The sequence below is a fragment of the Theropithecus gelada genome, chromosome 1, assembly GCF_003255815.1.
Source record: "Theropithecus gelada isolate Dixy chromosome 1, Tgel_1.0, whole genome shotgun sequence".
Taxonomy (NCBI): domain Eukaryota; kingdom Metazoa; phylum Chordata; class Mammalia; order Primates; family Cercopithecidae; genus Theropithecus; species Theropithecus gelada.
The window spans coordinates 64,710,510-64,730,227 of NC_037668.1; the positions used below are offsets into that span (position 1 = coordinate 64,710,510).

At 51.0% G+C, this 19,718-nt stretch overlaps 1 protein-coding gene across 1 annotated transcript in view; it reads right to left on the reverse strand.

The window, feature by feature from the left end:
* GRIK3 (glutamate ionotropic receptor kainate type subunit 3) overlaps positions 1–19,057 on the reverse strand; it is a 238,670-nt gene extending 219,613 nt beyond the window's left edge. The window contains exon 1 of the mRNA XM_025392326.1: positions 18,635–19,057. Within this exon, the coding sequence (XP_025248111.1) occupies positions 18,635–18,749 (115 nt within the window). The 5' untranslated portion in view covers positions 18,750–19,057. The remainder of the gene's footprint in view (positions 1–18,634) is intronic.
* Between the last annotated feature and the right edge of the window lie 661 nt (positions 19,058–19,718).

The following is a 19,718-nucleotide window of genomic DNA, read 5'->3' on the forward strand; positions in this document are numbered from 1 at the left end:
AGGGTGCCAAGCATCCTGTTCCTGTCTAGGGCGGACAGGTCAGCCTCTCCCCACTGTCCCCCAACTCCCGCCCCAGCAGAAGGTGGCAGCTTTGCAAAGCCTCCCACGTTGCAGTCCAGCAGGGGAATGGGAAGGGGCTTGTGTCTGTGTGGTTTGTTATCCAGGCCCAATTAGTTGCTGGGTCTGTGTCGGAGAGATGGGCCTGCGGCCACTGTGAAGACTGCAGGGAGCGAACAAGGACAGAGGTTGTTAAAATGCTCCCGCCGAGCTCCAGTGCCTGCACCATGTCCATGCACCTCAAAGACATGGTAATGCAAAAGGGACTCAGAGCAGATTTCTTGCCCAGCACATGTTAACTGAACTCTGGGTAATGCCGCCCAACAGATGCACAGCAGCCGCTTGTGCCCAGCCAGACACCAAAGGAAGGAAAGAAGAATCAGGAGCATCCTAAATGTGCCACTGTCCACCTTAAGGTCGGAAGTTTCCCACCTGGCCCCATCCCATCCGTGACTCTGGAATTCAAGTTGACGTGTCCAGCACTTACTAATTGCCAGTTGTGGGCATTGCTAGGGGCAGCTGCTAGGAATACACAGGGGATTACAATGGAGTCAGGCAGACAGGAGTTCAAGTCTTAGTGACACCCATCACTTACTCCACTGGGTACCTTCACCTCATTAAGGCTCAGATTCCTTATCTGGAAAGTGGGAATAATTAGACTCACCTTTGGGTTAAACGAGCTCGGAAAAGGGCTCAGTAAACAATTGCTGTTATTGTCACAATAAACAGAAATGGGACAAGATCCCTGCCTCTGAGATGCTCTTTGCCCATGTGGTAGGTCAGTGGCTCAATGCCTGCAGGACCAACAGAAACCCAGAGTGAAACAGGGCTGGTGAGAGAAACAAATTTGAAAAAATTGGCACTCCTAGTCTGTCTTTTGTTTGCTCCTGAAAATAAAAACATTTTACTTTTCCTTCGTAACTTTACTGAAAGAAAAACAGCAGCAGCAGGACAGTGACTGATCCTAGCACAGGAAATTACTATAAGGAGGGGTGGGGACTGAGGCATATGTGAATGTGGGAAAAGAAGCTGGAAACCCAAAATTTCATATAAAACGTCCAAATTTTTGAATGTTGGCTGATTCAACTTAAAAAACCAATTAAACTTAAAATTAAATGATGAGGGTGTGGAAGGGGTCATAACGTAGAAACAGAGTTTAGAAAGAGAATTTCTTGAATTCCAAGCAAAGATGTTAGTCTTCAGAAGAGTGAGACATCAAAAAGTGTCGAGGGCTGGGCGCCGTGGCTCAAGCTTTAATCACAGCACTTTGGGAGACCGAGGTGGGTGGATCACCTGAGGTCAGGAGTTCAAGACCAACCTAGCCAACACAAATTAAATGTTTAATTGTGTTAAATAGGATTCATCAGTGGATTAGAGACATGGTGAAACCCTGTCTCTAATAAAAATACAAAAATTAGCTGGGTGTGATGGCACACACCTGTAGTCCCAGCTACTTGGGACAGCTAAGCAGGGACGATCACTTGAACCTAGAGGTGGGGGTTGCAGCAAGCCGAGATTGCACCACTGCATTCCAGCCTGGGAGACAGAGTGAGACTTCATCCCCCCAAAAAAAAAAAAAAAAAAAAAAAGGTGTTGAGCTAGGCTGGGTGTAGAGGCCCACACCTGTAATCCCAGCACTTTGGGAGGCCAAGGCAGGAGGATAACTTGAGCCCAGGAGTTTGAGACCAGCCTGGGCAACATAGGGAGACCCTGTCTCTTTTTTTAAAAAAAAAAAAGGTGTTGAGCTGTTTTCTTTAAAAAGATTTCTAAAAACCATAAAAAAGAAGCCTGAGAGTATTCTTCACAACCACTACTACCGGCCTTGACCTTCCTGGAGTTTGCATAGCCAGGAGCAGGCACTGGCCTTTTCAGGGAGCTCGGAAAATCTGGATTTTTTTATAGCATCTCTTGCTGCACAGTTGGGCATGCCTAGAATTTCACAGTGAAAGGAATCCAGAGCCCCTTGATAACACCCCTGGCCAATCTGTGCTTGAGAAGCCGAGGGCAAACCTGAATAGGCTTGTCAAACCTTAGCCAGCTTTGCTTGCTTTTAGCTGTTTTTTTTTTGGTTTTGTTTTTGTTTTTTTAAGACTCTCCAAATTCACTAGAGATAACACCTCTGACATATGGATCACAATGCTAACAGTTGCCTAAGTTGTTTTTCAGAAATTTAGAGTCTGCTCCTGTCCAGTTCAAACTGAGTGAGACCACTGAACCTTCAACTGGACCTACACAAATGATGGATGGGTAATGAGTCCTCTTTTGACGTCACAGGGCCAAGAGCTCCACCCTCAGGTCATGCTAATGCTGCCATTTTTTTCAGACATCGTCCTATGAAGTGCCATGAAGCTTGACTACGCTTGTGCAGAAACTGATTGCCTCACTTCTCCTCACCCCCAATCACCTTTCCCCATGCCTCAGACCACTCTGCTCCTCTATCCCATAAACAACCCTAAAACTCATCTTTGGGAAGGTGGATTTGAGACCTATTTTCCTGTCTCCTCGCTTGGCTGCCACATGAATAAACCCTTTCTCTGCTGCAAAACTCATCGTCTCAGTGACTGGGATACTACCCGGTGGGCAAAACAGGCCTGATTCGGTAACACCAGAATCTGGCTCATAATAGGAAGCCCACTAGACTCCAAGGCACTACACTTACTGAATCTTTAAAGAGCACTGAATGTGGATAGCTGGTATTGAATCAAAATCTGCCTTCTTGGACCATCACTCACTGGCCCCAATTCTACTGGGACCTGTAACACCAGATCTGCTCCTTCTCATACACTGCAACCCTTAGAGATTTAGAGATGGCCACTCCCACATGCATGCCTCCAAATTCTGGTCTCTGAGCACCCTTTCTGGTCCTTTGTCTCTACAAACTGTACAATGGGGACAGAGCTTACTGCACCTTATTTCTCTGGCAGAGCAGAGACTAATAAGGAGAAAGCATTAATATTTTGCTGAAGAGCCCCTGACCCTCCTTACCGCAGGTCTCAGATCCAGGATGGGGGAGCAAAGTCACTCATAGAAAAAGCCACCTTTTGCCAGACGAGTCAGGCTCAAAGGCTGTCTGCCCTCCCCAGCCCCAGGGGGAGATTGATGTCTGCATTGACGGATTGCTCCAATGTATTAGGTAGATAAAGAAATTGATTATTCCATAAATCATTGTCTCCATGAAAAAAAATCCAATTTTTTAAAAAAGAAAATATTATAAATCTACTCAGGCCCCCATGAGCAAAAGTACAGCCATTTCAATTTAATTGTCTGAGAGCCTCTTTGGTGGAACCCTAGAAAGAAAAGCCCCTAAGCGACTGACTTCCAAGCTAGATGTTCCCTCCTACCCTCCAAGAACAGCCATGTCCAGGAAAGTCCATGGATGAGATGGATTTACACTGCATCAGGAATGATCTGGGTTAGTCAGAAAGAAGAATTTCCTCACCAGAGGAGACAGACTGTGTCCCTTGGAGACTTACAAATTGGATACTAACGCCTTCCTTTATCTTTCACCCCCCTACTTACACATGCATCCATCCATCTAGAAAAGTTAAGGTTCAGTTCTGCTAAGACAGGGAACTGGACAAAATGAATCCTGAAGGGGGATAAATGTGACAGTTCAGGGGTGAAAGAACACTCTCGGAACAACATAAGTGAACTGATTTAGAAGGGGCAAGGGCAGAAAGAAGAGCAGGAGTGAAGGTGAAATGGAGATGCAGCCTCCCTGCCAACTCGACTGTACGACTTTCAGTTTGTCTCTTCATCTCTCTGAGCCTCATTACTCCTCCCCAGGACTCCGTGGAATGAGGAAGATCCAAGTGCAAGGCTGTGGTCTAAACTGTACATACCGAAATGTTCAAGGAACCACGGCTATTACTAAAGGTCACCTAATTGGACCTACCACGAGGACATTCAAATACCACCAAACCCAGGAGTGCTGTTTCATCGCCCCCGCATCCCGGAGCCCCCACAAATCCCCTGACCCTATGTACTCTGCAGTATACAGAGTGGGTGCTCTATAAATGTTTGGTGAATCAATGAGTCAGCCCAGAACCCATGTGAAAAAGACAGGAAATAAACACAAAATTACAAACAGCATAAAAATAACCACAATTTTCAAAGCAGATTTTTCTGATTCTGCGAATCCAAGTAGGAGCATCAAAAAGCACCAAATCCCCTCATACTGAGATATCTTCAGCCAGAGCCCCTAAAGTAGCCCTCACTTTGTAGCTACCATAGCTCACTTCCTCCCAGAATATCCTGGATTTTTCTATCTGCTGTGTGATGTCCGAGATGCCATCTTACCTCTTAAATCCTTGGGGTCCATTTGCCTAAACCTCACTTCTTGTTCAGAGGCAAATTCCTCAGAGGCGAGTGAAACAATTCCTCTGACTCTATCATTCTAACACTCTTCACCTTCTCCGGTCCTGTGAACTCTAGTCCAGGTGCTCCCAGCCAACTCTCCATACCCCAGTGATGGATAAAAGCGTACCATTTCTCTGAGAAACACTGAGGTCACTCCTGGCATGACTTTTCTGTCTGAGAGAGGCTTTGTCAATTCCCAGCCCCACCATAAGCCTTCCCAGACACATCCAGGTGGTAGAGCACCTGGAACCGCTGGGGTTGTTTGGGGAATGCCACCAAGCTGTGACACATTTAATTCCCATCACCTGAATGAGGAATGATTTTATTTACTAGCAGGAAATATGGCTCTATTATAGGTATGCAGGTCTCCACAACTCAGGAAATAATAACGCACAAAATACTTTTAAGAAATCACATTTAGCAATCCTACTTACAAAATGCGATGTGAAAGATGAGGCTGACAAGCCGAGCCAAGATGCTTGGTATCAGGTGTGATATTTGACAATGGAATGCTCACTCGTTTTGTCATCTGCTGCTGCTCCCTAGCAGACAAGCCGTACAAGGCACCAAAGATTTAAGAACAATTTATGTGGAAGGAAAAAAAAAAAAGGAGAAAATTCCATCTATTACCTTGATTTTCTTTTACCTTGCGTTATTCTATTTGAACAACCACAAATAACAATTCTTACTAGCCTACCAGAGTTCTAAAGGAATAGCATTTGAAAGAAAGAATGCCTGTTTAACAAGACCTTACAATAACCACACCGCCCATACTAGAAGAGCCAGCACCCGCTACCCCCAGGCCTGGCTGCTCTCCGTGGTGCTGAACACAGAGGTTGGGGAGACCCTCAACCTCCCTGGCTCTTGCTGAACCACAAGGTGCATCTGTTATTTTTGACTTTTTCTAAACACATGTGAATCCAATTTGTATTTCTCTTGCAGTGCGGAAAAGTGTTTCACAGGTTTGCTTTTCCACATCGGAAAAGTCTAGGCTCTTTTGCTCTCTTAAAACTGCAAATGTAAAACTTCAAATTCGCAAGTATGTGTGTGGTGTGTGTGTGTGTGTGTATGTGTGTGTGTAATAGGAGGGTAGATCAGGTTTTCTTAACAGGATGAGAGTCAGAGGACCCATATGTTTGTCTGTTTTTTCCCATGGCTCATCAAGGGACATGGCACAAATCATTTTCTCTTTTCTGTCTTCAGCATACCAATCCGTGATAGAAAAAATAATGGGGACAGGTAGTGCTCCTGTAGCCCTAGCATTTGGGGTTCCTCCATTTGTGTTCTGGTTCTTCCACTGACTCAGAGACCACCAAACAAGATTACCTTGCTGGCCTGGCCTCCTCAAGCACTGAACGATTTCCTGGATCCAGAAGGAAGATGCAAGGCTCTGCTTCTCTTGCAAGAAGACAAGGATTCAGTTACTCTGCTCAACTCTCCTCCAGCCCACAGTCCCCATGGACCAGCCATAATTCAGCTAAACCTGAGAGTTCACCCATATTTTATTTACTGATTCAATGTTACGAGACAAGTAAAATAGACGGCTGTCACCTCTATTAAACTGGGCAGGAAAAATGGTCATGTAGGCAACAGGCTTTTTCTGCTCATGATGTGTCATGTTTCCCCAGGGAGGGAAGCAAGAAAAGGGGGGCGGGCTGGCCTCAGGGGAGAGCTCAGTTCCGTTATGTTCAGGAGGGGAAGCTCAGGGCTCCACTGCAAAACCTCTCCCATCCTTACTCTCAGCCACATTGGTAGAGTAGACAGATCAGCCCAGTCAGTCAGGAACTGGGACCATCCTTTAAGTCCTCAGTTTCCCCACTGATACAAAGGAAAGTCACTACTCACTCATCAGGCTTGGAATAAAGAAAGATGGTTGAGCCCCAATTTCAGAAGTCTGTGCTAGAGAAGCAAACTTCCATATGGTCATCTCTTACAAGGACACAAACACACATGCACACACTCACTCTCCCCAGAACCTGATGTGGATGATGTATGTATTCCCAGGGCTAAAGGGCCTCAGTTGACTGTCTATAAAGCCTGAATCTCCAGGTTAACTGTCAACACCTCTACTTTACACCAAGCTGTCATGTAGACCAGTTGTCTACATATCCTTGCAGGAGCCAGTGATGTGGTCAAGACAGAAAAAAGAGAGACCTGATCTATGATGGGCAGCAGAGCAATGGCCCAGCCACAGTTCTGCCTGACAGCTGTCCTGAGTGCTCAGCCTATTAACAACAGCACAGCAGAGGTTCTCTTCCTTGGTTCAGCTCCCAGAAAGAGCAGCCGAGATGCTGAGTGGCAAGTGGGAAGGAGAGAAGGGTAAGGTCAGAAAAGGCAGGAGGACTGTGGTCTCTCCTCTAGTCTCTTCTTTAAGAAGACAGCTTGTCTCTCTCAAGAAAATCATCATGATAGGAACAAGACAATGAATGTAAAGTCCAATCCTAGACTTGAAAAAGAAGGGCTCACTCCCCCAAATATTCCAGCTCTGCCCAGTAGACTAAATCTAAAAGGTCCTGGCACAGAAAAAGTTGCAGAACTGGTGTGTCAGAAGACCACCACAGACAGCACGAGAACCTTGACTTCGTGGAAGAAACTAACAACATCCCTCATAAAATCCTCATTGACAAAATGGAAAAAGTGTTGAGCTGCATGCCAGGGCAGTTAGGGGGACTTACATTCAAATGACCATATTCACCATTGCATTCATTTATTCCACAAATACTTATTAATTATCTACTAGGAGTCCCGCACTGTGCTAGAAGCACTGGATACTTAAGTGGTGAACAACCTGGCTATGGCCCATGCCAGTACAGCACTTATCTCTAAAATAACCAAGAATTACAATACAGCAAGTGCTACAACAGGAAAAGTAGAGGGTGCTGTGGGACTCAGAAGGGGATGGAGGTTGAGAAGTGCTTCCTGGAGGAAAAGACATGTTCACTGAAACCTTAGTATGAGTAGAAGTTGGCCAGAAAGAAATGGAGTGCAGGCCGGGTGCGGTGGCTCAAGCCTGTAATCCCAGCACTTTGGGAGGCTGAGACGGGCGGATCACGAGGTCAGGAGATCGAGACCATCCTGGCTAACATGGTGAAACCCCGTCTCTACTAAAAAAATACAAAAAACTAGCTGGGCGAGGTGGTGGGCACCTGTAGTCCCAGCTACTCGGGAGGCTGAGGCAGGAGAATGGCGTAAACCCTGGAGGCGGAGCTTGCAGTGAGCTGAGATCCGGCCATTGCACTCCAGCCTGGGCGACAGAGCGAGACTCCATCTCAAAACAAAAGAAAAAAAGAAAGAAAGAAAGAAATGGAGTGCAGGCCGGGTGTAGTGGCTCAAGCCTGTAATCCCAGCACTTTGGGAGGCCAAGGCGGGCGGATCATGATGTCAGGAGTTTGAGACCAGCCTGGCCAACATAGTGAAACTCCATCTCTACTAAAAATACAAAAATTATCCGGGTGTGGTGGCGTGCACCTGTAGTCCCAGCTACTTGGGAGGCTGAGGCAGGAGAATCGCTTGAACTGGAAGGCAGAGGTTGTGGTGAGCCGAGATCACACCACTGCACTCCAACCTAAGCAACAGAGTGAGACTCTGTCTCAAAAAAACAAAAAAGAAAAAGAAAAGAAAAAAGAAAGGCAGTGCAGAGGCCCAGAGTGTGGGGGAAAGCACAGTGCCTTCTGGAGACTTAGATGTTCAATGCAGTGGATCAGAGAGGGTGAAGCAAGGAGGGACAGTCCATGAGTCCAGAGATGCCAACCATGGCAAATCATAAAGGGCCTGAAGGCATAAGGAAGCCAATAGAATTCTGAAGCTCATTAAAGTGTAGGATAGTGGATCCAAGACCATTTGAATAAAGCCATCAGACTCTGACATTGCTCATTTCCTGCTTAATGTGTTTATGGCAGACCTGGCTGAAGGGAAGGAGGATATGTTTATCCCAGGCTCAGATGGCATGAAGCATGCGAGACATCAGAATGAGAATCCCCAAAAGCTTCACTATTCAGAACAGTGATTCCCAACCCCAACCATACTATAGGCTAATAACCACTTAACCGCTCTACCACAGACCCCAGGAGGGAGGCAGGGGTTAGAAGAAGAGGGTGTAATCCATACCTGCTTTCCAAGCATGGAGACATGGTAATAGGCCCTGGTGGTCCAGAAACAATGAGTAAGAATAACTGCCTGAAGGTTCAATGATGGAACTTACTTGGGGATAAATGATAGGTTTTGCCTTTAGGCTCAAAAGATCAACTGCCAAAGGGAGGATGAGAAAAGTTACAGATCAGCGGCAATACTTGTGGAAAAGACCTCATGATCTCATGAGACCACCAGCTTAGGATAAATCAACAGACTGCAATGGCTGCTAAAAAGCCTGAAACAGTCTGGTGTTGTACAACCAGACACCAAAGCTGAGACCTGAGGAGGTGATGGTCTTACTGGTTTCAATAAATAAGTAGCACTGTGGTCAGCTCTTGACACCATGCTGGAGGAATTAAGCCACTTTAGTCTGAAGAAATAAATGCCTTTGTGTTTCTGCAGAGCTCTAGTGTAGGACAGGGAACAAACTCAAGCCAGAGTCAGTGGGCAGGGAGATCATAATAGTAAGAGTAATAGACAACACTTACTGAGTGCTTACCATGCCTGTGTTCTAAGCACTTCACATGCATTAACTCATTCAGTCTTTACAAAAACGCTGTGAGGCAGGTACAACTATTATTATCATTATTATTTTGAGATATTAAATACTTTGCTCTTGGGAGGCTGAAGAGGGGAGATCACAAGGTCAGGAGTTAGAGACCAGGCTGGCCAATATGGTGAAACCCCATCTCTACTAAAAATAGAAAAATTAGCCGGGCGCGGTAGCGGGTGCCTGTAGTGCCAGCTACTCAGGAGGCTGAAGCAGGAGAATTGCTTGAACCTGGAACCTGGGCAGTGGAGGTTGCAGTGAGCCGAGATCACGCCACTGCACTCCAGCCTGGGCAAAAGAGCAAGACTTCATTTCAAAAAAAAAAAAAAAAAAAAAAAAAAAAAAAAAAAAAAAAAGTTTGCTCAAGATTAGACAGGTGGGAAGTGAGGGAGGCAGCCTTCAAAGTCAGGCTGTTAGATCCTAGAATCTATGAGCTTATCCTCAAGATTAGACTGAGAGCTAAATGTACTGAGAGATTCGTTTGTGCCAGGCATGTTAATTCTCACAATAATCCCATGAGGTGAAATCTGCTATTATCCTGATTTTACAGATAAGGAAATCTAGACTTAGAGAAAGTAAGTGACTTACCCAAAGTCACACAGCCAGGAGGGAAGGGATCAAGAGTTGAAACTCAGACAGAGGAATTTCAAACCTACACTCAGACCCCAGTTATATTGCCCTCCTGGAACTGCAGGGAGACACATGTTAGCTTTTTAGAGGAAAATTTGCAACAAAGATTAGCATGGGCAAAACATCTGCAGTAAAGAATGGGTGGGGCCTAAAATTGGTGAGCTCCCATTGCAGGTGGCATTCAACCGGAGACTGGCCGTCCACCTGTATGTAGTGGGGTCCTCCACTGATCTGGAACAGCAGTTCTCAAAGTGTGGCTCCCAGATGAGCAGCAGCATCATGATCTGGGAACCTGTTTAAAAGGTAAGCACTCAGGCCTTACCCCAGACCCACGGAATCAGAAGGTCTGTGGATGGGGCCCAGCAATCTGCATCTTAACGAGTGCTTTGGGTGATTCTGGCACATGCTAATATTTGAGAACTAGAGGCCTAGAATGACCCCTGGGGTTCTTTTCAGCCTAGATTATTTGATTCTTCACCATAGACAGGAAATGTGATGCCTGGAGCCCTGGAAAGTCCTTGGCTCCCTGCTCCTGCTTTTCCGCCCAATTGGGCAGCTTTTTGGAATAGCGTATTTCAGTTCTGCAAAGCAGATGCAGAAAGGCTTTGCAGAAGTCTCCCTCATTCCCATATTTAAAGAGCTCATCCCTGCAGTTGTTCTGAGAACTCTATAAACCCCCTTTCATCGGCAGCCTGTCTGCATCAGTCCCTTTAATAGCGCAAGACTTAATCGTCTCCTATGGATTGGAACCCTCTTAATACAAACCAGAATCTTAGCTCCTTCTTGCTGCTTTTCCCCTCTCTGCTATCCTTAACTACCATTCAGCATGGCACCAAAGGATTTGGAGTTGTAGCCACCACTCCCCCTGGATCTCACTCCATCTCATTATCTCCGATCTGTACAATCACCATAGGGACTCTCTCCTCCCTGCCTTTTGCCTCTGTCCTCATTACCTGGTGTCTCCTAGGAGAGCCAAAGTGTCTATCCCCTAGGGCCTCCAGCCTCAGACCCTGTCTAGTCTCCAGTGGCCTGCCCAGGAGGCGAGATGGTACTCCCCATCTGAGAAGGGCTGATCAAGACTCTCTGGACCAGCCCCTTAAGGACATCCCATAATCAGGGTCTTCCCAGCTCTGAACATAGGCAAAATGCATTTTAATCAAAATGCTGCAAAATAATGGGCCAGGCAGTGTCTGGGAGCTGACATTAGGAGCATCCAAGGAAGGGTACATCTCCTGCTTCCTAGCACAGTGGGTAACTGGTAAAGACTGCTAGGCCCACCAACTCCAGTGCAGGGCCCACGGGTATGTGAGCAATGGGCAGATGCCATATACGAGGCTGCATGGAGTATGGGGCACTAGGGGTTAGCACAAAGCCAAGGGCACACGAGATGCAGACAGCCTCAGAGCTCAGAGTCAGTGGAGATGTGGCCCCACCCTTGGGGAACTCTCTTTTTTTCTACTAAAATTTATTAAGCATCAGGCACTATGCAAAGAGCTTTACATACCTTATCTCCTTTAATCCTCACAACAACCCTGTGCAGACAGTACTGTAAGGGTCAACCACAAGATTTTTGTAGGTCAACAACAGCTGCACATGGTTCAACCTAACGTTAATACTTCTATTTTATAGATGAGGAAATGGAAGCTCAGAGGTGCGGTGACTTCCCCAAGGTCACACAGCAAGTACACATTGGACTCACGTTCAAAAATAGATCCACCACATTTCATCAGACCCAAGACATGCCATTCTTTCTTAAGAGTGCCAAGAAAGAAAAAATTCTGCAAGTAAACTTAGACATGACATGTGAGACACGAGTTGATGTCAGAGATATGAAAATGTGAAAAAAAAAATCCCATCTTAGAATCAATGAAATATATTATTGACTCCAAAAAAATCATTCTGCTTCTTGGAAGTGATAGGGGAGAGATGGCCTGAGACACCCTTGAGAAGCTCCTTGTCTAGTCAGGGAGGCACGACACACATGCATTAGAGAAAGCCTAGACACCCACTCGCCCCCAGATAACCACAGCCAAGGTCAATACTATTAGTAAACAAGGTGTAAAGGTCAAAGGAAGCAAGGTGAAGGACCTGGGCAGCTAAGCTGTGAAGAAGGAGAGGCAGTGTGGACCCTGGAGGTGATTTCCAAAGGAAATAAAACAAAGAAAGGAAGGGCAGAGGGCTCTGGGGGCATGGCTGCCATGAAACATGGCTATGAGAGACAAAAGAAAATCTGAACAACCTGTCGTCCTCAAACCCAGTCTCCTGGCCCTCAATTTGGTGTCATCTCTCCAAATCATGCTCAATTAGGATTTGTCTCTGGAGCACAAAGAGAAGTAGGAGGAAAAGCATACTCCAGAAGCAAATTCAGATGCTGGGCCAGGGCCAGGATTTAAGGAGGCGCCCACTCTCATGGTCAGTCATGCAAGCAAAGGGTCCTCATTTGAGGGCCTCCTTGGAGTTGGCTCCCTGGAGGCCTCCCTAGCATCACCCTACTCCCAGACCTGTGCACAGACTCCTCCAAGGGCAAAAAGAAATGCTCAACTGTGGACAGCACGTAAGCTTTTTTGAAAAGACATCACACCTATTTAACCCAATGGGCAGTATCATCCCCATTTTACAGATGGGGAAATGGAGGCCCTAGAAAGTAACATAACCCTTCTGACCGTGCCTGTCCCAAACCTGTCACCTTCGTAGTGACTTTGCACAGTGCATCTTCCCCCTACTTCCAGAACAGCTCAGTGCCTGGCAGCCACCATTATCCCAGGCTCCCCTGTCCCCCTGGGAGAAGGAACACCGCAGACAGAGAAGGGTAAGTCTGGGTTTGCCTTTGCCTTTGCTCTTGTAGATGGAATGGTGGATTAGGAAGGCTCTCGCATCCAGGTCCCCACACCCAAACCACGGTGTCTGTGACACAGCAACACATATTCCAGGACCCAGCGGCAGCAGGCCCTATTTAGAAAGTCAGGATGTGACTCTTGCTTAAAAATAAAACGACCATAAAACCTATTAGCCTTGAAGGGATGTTGGCAAGAAGGAACAGGACTGAGGAAGGAAAAGGGAAGTGAGGGAAGGAAGGAATAACAAAGACAGCTAATTCTCTAATCACCTTCTCTTTCCAGGTCACTGGGTGAGGAGGATGGGGGGTGAAGGAGACACAGACACGAGGCCTTTGGGCTTCCTCAAGGCTTTGACAATGTCTTTGAGGACAGCCTGGTGGTTCCAATGGGGACATGTAGACTAGAGATCCCAGAACAGTGGGATCCCTGTAGGTGAACTGACCTCACCCAAGGGTGAATCTGTCCTTTATTTAGGGCTTAGATTAAAGCCTCGAGCAGAATCCAGAAGCCAGGACAATGTGGGATGTAGTAAGTGGAAGGATGTGTGTTGGTGGGAAGGCTGGGAAAGGCCATCCACACCTGTGCCCTGGAGGCGGCGAATCTGCCACACAGCTCATCAGCAAGGCCAGTCTGACACTGAAAACTAGGACTGGTGGAATTCAGCATGGTAGAGCCCAGATGGCCATCCTCCCAGAGCAGGACCAACACAGCCCAGCCAGTGAGACCTCACTCAGCAAACAGAATGGAGAGTGGGGGCAAGGGCACTGCATTCAGCCCCTTTAAAAACCGTTTCTTGCCACCTCCAGACGGCAAAGCCAGCTAAAAGCACAGGATCCAGAGGCAGGCAGACCATACTTCTTATCCTACTTCTACCACTCACTGGCTGCGTGATCTTGGGCAAGTGACTTCACCAAGCTTAGTTCCCTCACCTATAAAATGGGATAATACCTGTAGGTGGTGAAGGCTACCCAGTATGAAGAGAAAAACCCTATGGCTCCATTTATTGAGCACTTACTATTTACCCACACTATGAGTCATTGTTTGAAAAGCATTTGGCACAGTGCTTAGTGGCTAATAATTGCACAATAAATTGGGGCCATCGTATTGTTGTTGTCATTGCTGTTTCATTATTCTGATTTTGCTCCAGACCCAGGTGGGGCCCCAGGCAGAAGACACTGCGGTGGCCATCTCAGCACAGGCACACTGCCCTCTGGTGCTGCTGCTGGAGAATCAGCACCTGGGAGAAGAGCGACTCCAGGAATCAAGCCCAGGGCCAAGACGCCAGCCCCATCTGCATCAGCTCTATTTCCATACCAGGCAGGCCCTTGGTGCATCTGTCTTCCCAGAGCTGCAGCCCTACCACACCGGCCTCTGGAGGACAAGCGAGTGCCTGCTGGGTGCTAGCCTCAACAAGGGCCCTGCTCTTGCAACATCGGTCCTCTCTGTTGCCAGGCGGGGAGTGCGGAGCCCCCCAGTTCCTCTGCGCGCTGCCCAGTGGAGTGAAGCATCCGCTCTCTCAGTTCCCTCTGGAAGGTTCTGAGCAAGCAAGGGAAGCCAGGCTGCAGCTGCGGTAGGAAGAGACAGGGGAAGCTGCTGTGGCAGGTAGAGGAGGCGCCACCTCAGCAGACCAGAAACACAGTCCCAGTCACTGAGATCAAACAGGTCTCCTGCTAAAAGAAACCCTTTCACCAAGCAGGCCTATAGTCTGTGCTGCGTATGGCCTTATACTTCTCTCAAGAGGAGGGGTAGTTCCACAGCCCACGGGGGCATCTGTGCTTCCTCCCTCATGGAGGGGACTGTTTCCTGGAGCAGGGACAGAGTACCTGTGGGACCGTGGGGATTCGGGAAGGCTCACAGGCCCTACAAAGGATCCTAAAAGCAGCTAGGCAGCTTGCATTCCTGGAGGTGTTGGGGATAAAGAGCCACCCCACAAAGCCCTTTCAAAACAACACATGAGCTGGACTTCTGAGGTCAGCCATCCTGCTGGCTACAGGAGGATGCAGGTGACCTTGAAAGAGCCTAGTGAGGCCAGGGTGCCTGGGCTCACCTTGCATAAACCACCTCTAAAGACCCTAGGTCATCCTGACATCAAAAGACTGTTTAGCGCAATGCGAGGCAGGCATCAGGAAAAAAATTAAACTCCAGTTGAGAAGCAGGAAAGCTGGGGCTGACAGCAGCCGCTGGGCTGAAAAGTGGAGGTAGAAATTCCTCAAGTTAGTGATCTCTAAGGCCCCGCGGGCCACTCCCAGGTCTTGTCTGAAGCTATTTACTTCCAGGGGGGAAAACCCTATTGATCTTCACTCAGCGGCTGTCTGCTCCTACAAGGCGGCGATGTTTCAGCGCATCACCAGTCACTGCAAGAAATTTCTCATTGTTTTACACACAGTGGCTCCCAAACTCAAGAGATGAATGTTTAGGATAATTTGGGTGAACTGATCAGAAGAGTTACAGATGGGGCCGGTTTGGGAACTCTGAGGGAGGGGGCGTCTCTCCCTAGGGATCGGCCGCTGTTGCTTGCTGGGCCCCTGTACATTCACGAAACTCAGGACCTTGCAGCTCAGTTCTGCTCTATCTGTAGATGCTCAGAGTCCAGAGCTGGGCCAACCCTTCCCTCTCCCCACCCCCCACACACCTGCTTTATGTCTCTGCAGTCATTTGGCTTCAAACCTCCCCACTGGCTGGCTGGAGATCGCCACCAACCACTTCAGCTCCTCAACACACAGAAGAGCTGGCCAGGCTTCCCCAGCTGCTGCTATCACTGTCTAGTTCCCTTTTCAAATTCCAGGCTGGCCCTCAATCCTACATATGCCCGTAACATGAGGGGAGACCTAACCATGAAACCTACAGTAGCATAACAGTGCCCACCAGGCTGCACTAAAGGGAACTTTGAAACCACAGAACATACCAACCATTAAGGCCAACCAAATAGTTTACAGATGGAGAAACTGAGGCCTGGGGTTCCAGGGAGAGGTGTGATTTGATGAAAATGGCCCAACAAACTGGTGGCAGATGCAGCAGAAAACCAGACCTCCTGACTCCAAGTCCAGCAGCCCCTCCACTACAGCTTTGGGGCCAGGCCACCTGGAAATTCAGGTCCCCGCAGGAGGTCACTCAAGCCTATTTGGCTGAGAGAATCTATGCATTAAACTGCCTTCCATGAGTTAAGACTAGGATTCATCCAAACAATAATAACGATGATAATAATAATAAAATGCCAAACAATATGCCTTGAAAACCTTCAATGAACAACATTTGATAATCATACACAGAATACATCTTCCACATATTCACATAAAATAATCAATGATCATTTTTTCCCGCAGACTACAATCCAATTATTCTCTCTCCCTTGCTCTCTCCCTCACTGTCTTTTGTTACTTGCAAACCATCCAAGCAATCAATGCCTTGACCTCTCCTTCTGATAGACACAATTACAAAAAGACAGAGCAATGCAATTCATCTATTCAAGACAGATTGTTTGAACACTGTGTCACACTGCTGAGCTATCCATCTCCTTGTCTAAGAGGAAATTTCAGCCCCCAAAAGAGGCACAAAGAGAGGGGGCGGGTACGATGCTCCCCAGCCCAGAGAGCCCCTCTCACACCTGCAGGAAAGCCCTCTCCGGGCTGATACTCGGCAACGCCTGGCTGCTGGAGAAGGATTCAGCTCCAAGCTCAGCCGGCTGAGGCGCCAGTCTTGAGAACCAGAAGCACCTAGCACACTCCAGAGGGCCTCAATTCTTATAGCCCCAGCCAGAGCCCTGAGATCCCAGGGATGGCAGAGATGGGAAAAGGGAGATGGCACCTGGCCCAGCCAAGGCGGTGTGTTTGGGTTTTAGCATGATATTCTCATTCTCTCTCTCTTGCTCTCGCTCTTTCTGTCCATGACCACTGTAGCTCCCTGGCTCCAGCTGGGGTTCGAGCAGGGGCTCAGAAGGACAGAAGCTCAGCTCCCCAGGAGGCTCCAGAGAAGCCCAGAAGCCTCAGAGTCCTCCCATCCTCCGCCCAAACTGGCACAGCTCTGGCGGTCACGTTTGGCGCAGGCACAACACCCCAGTCCATGGGCTGAGAATCAAATGGGGCAGGGCTCTTGGATATAAATGGCCTGGGCTGACACGCTAATTAATCCTGGGGCTTAATACGAAGAAGATTAGAAGAGAGGAGGGCTCTGCCATCCGTTAATTGCATTATTACACGCTGAACCCAAGAAAGGGCGGGTAGGCTTGGGGATGCTCTTCCTAAGGGCTGGGAGGAACTCCCTAACCCATTCAATTTCACAGTAAGGATACATCATCCTGCGCCTTCCCAGCTTATCCCTCTGAGGTTGCCCTCACCGTAGCCTGTCTTTCTGGGCCTCCAAAGACTTCCCTTCCTGAGGCTGGGCTGGGAGCACACCCACCCCACCCCTATGGAGGAAGGACCAAGGAAGAGGGAGCTGCAATCCGTGCGATGGGCAGATAGCGTCTTCTCAGTCTCCCCACCTTTTTCCCCAAGGACACTCTACGACGCAGGCCCCCAAAAAAGCAGAGGGGAGGAGACAGGGAATAAAGGAAGCGCTGGTCCGTTACTGGCGGGGGTGGGGGGGCTTCCTGCCCCTGGAATGGTGCCAAGTTGGGCTCGGGGCAGGCAAAGGCACAGAGATAGAAGACATTTCGGTTGTCAGGAGCAGCCTGGGCTGCAAATGGTTAAGTCTGACCATAAGGGCTGTCCCCAGAGTCCCCTCCCGTGCCTGGCCTCATCTGCCTCCGGTGCCTGCCGGTGTTTGCCTGCCAGGGTCCTGGGCATGGACCGAAAGATCTCAGCGTGGGCAGAGCCGAGGACTGTGCTCTGCCCCATCCAGACAGGAGTTCAAGAGGGTCCGGTCCCCGGGCGTCCGCCCGGGAGGAGACCCATCCTCTGGGTTTCTGACCGCCTCCTAGGAAAATCTGAAGTACGGAAACCAAGCCCGACACCGGTTCCGGCACCTCTTTCAAGCAGCTGACGGCCCAAGGTCCGCCCTGGAGAAGAGCTGCAGAGGAGGAGGGTGGCCTTGGCTCGGCGGAGTCTGGCTTGCCTCGTGCCAGGCGCTGGTGCTGGCGCCGAGTGAACCCAGGCGGCCCAGGTCTCCGGCCTGGCGGCGGGCGCAGGGCCCTCGGTGATGCAGGCTCCGTCGTAGCCCAGCCAGGCCCAGCCCTGCCGGTCACCGGCCCGGGACACGCGCAGCGCTCAGGCCCGCAGGGTGCCTTGGGCGGCCACAACAAAGTTAAAGCCCGGAGTAAGAGTCTCGGGCGAGAAGAGACGCGGAGAAGCCGGAGCCTCGGAAAGCCGCGCGCAGCCCCGCCAGCCGCCGCCAGCTGCGGAGGAATTTGGGCTAACTTTAAAAACCGCTGGCGTCCCTGGGCCGCCCGCCTGGGCCGCGCTGGCCGGCCTCCGTGGTCCCTTCCCTCTACCTGCGCTGCCCCGGGCGGAGAGAGGCCTTGGCCCCAGGGACCAGCTGCAGCGGGCAGCAGGGGCCTGCTCCCCCTACCCCCGCCCCATTTGCACGGGGCTGAACCGGTGCCACCGAGGCCAAGGGCGACCACCGGGAGAGAAGATCGGCTGTCCTCGTCATGCGAATCTGTGCCCTGCGACCTCGCCGCAGCCGCTCGAGCTATGCCCGAAGTGGGGACGAGGGGCCGCGGGGAGTGAGGTGAGCAGAGGAGATAAGTTGGCGCCTTCCCCAGGGTCCCCACTCTGCGAAGAAGCCAGATCGCAGAACTCGGTAGGCTGCGGTTCATTCATGCTGGCAGTCGCCGCGAAATGCGCCCGCGACTCGGGATCGCACTGGAAACCTTCGCCACACTCTGCCAGGTCTGACCTCCCAGGAGCGCGCCAAGGGCCCCTCGCCGCTGCGGCCCGGCGGCCTCCTCCCCAATAAGTAAGGCCCGTGACCCCGACTCTGGAACTTTGTCCTCACAGGGACGAGCTCCTGGCGGTCTCCGGCTCAGCAGCCCGGAGAGAGGTTAGGAAAATCTCTCAGGAATGTGTTCGGAGGCCCCCATTCCCGCCCCCGCCCGGGCGCACGTTGATCCCCGGCTCCAGAGAGCCCTTACCGATCCGGATGACGTGGGGCATCCCGCGCGAGTCCGGGATCCAGAAGGCGCACACGAGGAGCCCGGCCCAGTATTCCCAAACCAGACTCCGGAGGCGCCGCCAGGGAGCGGTCATCGTTGGGCGCCGCCGAGCGTGCCCGGGGCGCGGCCGTGGCGGGCTCCCTGGGGCGGCAGCTCTAGGCGCGGGCGCGCAGCAGCCCCGAAGGCGCCGCCTGGCCCAGCCGCCCGGCTCCCGAGCGCCGCTGCGAGTGGGGGGCGCCAGGCGGCGCGGCGCACATCTTACTGGGGGGCCGCCCCGCCGGCGCCCGCCCCGCCTGGCTGCCGCCCAGGAGCTGCCCGCGAGCGAGGCTCCTGGGCTCCGCCCGGGCTCTGCTCGGACTCGGCTCCGGCTCCGACTCGCGTCGGCTTGGCTCCCGCGCGGGCTCCCACCTGCCCCGGCTGCCGGGCGCTGGCGGGCTGGCTGCACGCGTCTCCGACCGCTCCTCCTCCAGCCGCCGCCGATGCTATCGCCCGGGCTCGCACAAAGCCCCGGAGTGGAGTTGCACGCGCGCACACTCTCCCTCCCAACCCCCTCCCCCGCGCCCTGCCTCCCGCCTCCCGCGCCGCCCGCGCTCCCTCCGCGCACTCCCCCGCGCACACACACTTCACATTCACACCCGCCGAGGCACACACTCGCGCGCTCACACCTGCGCGGGGAGCGGGGAAGGGGACCCTGGCCCCAGCGTGCGGGGACGTCCGGAGAACGAGGACTCTCCTCGATTCCCAGACGTCCCCATCCGCCCCGCCGGCCCCAGTCCCTTCGACTGCGAGGGCACCGAGCCCGGGAGCCAGGCGTGGAGCGCGAGAGCTGGCACCGCGAGCTGGGAAACGGCGGCAGCCCAGCGGCCGGACCAGCTGGAGGAGACGCGCCCGCTGGAGCAGCCAGACCGGGAGCCCGCCGTCTGCGGAGTCTGGCCTCGCGGCTCCCACGCAGCGGGCGCTGGCTGGACGGCGGCAGCGGCGGGAGATTGACCCGGGAACTGGCTTCCCTCCCCAACCCCATCCCTCCTGGAAGCAGAGTTGGGGCTGGGGGTTCGGAGAGGCA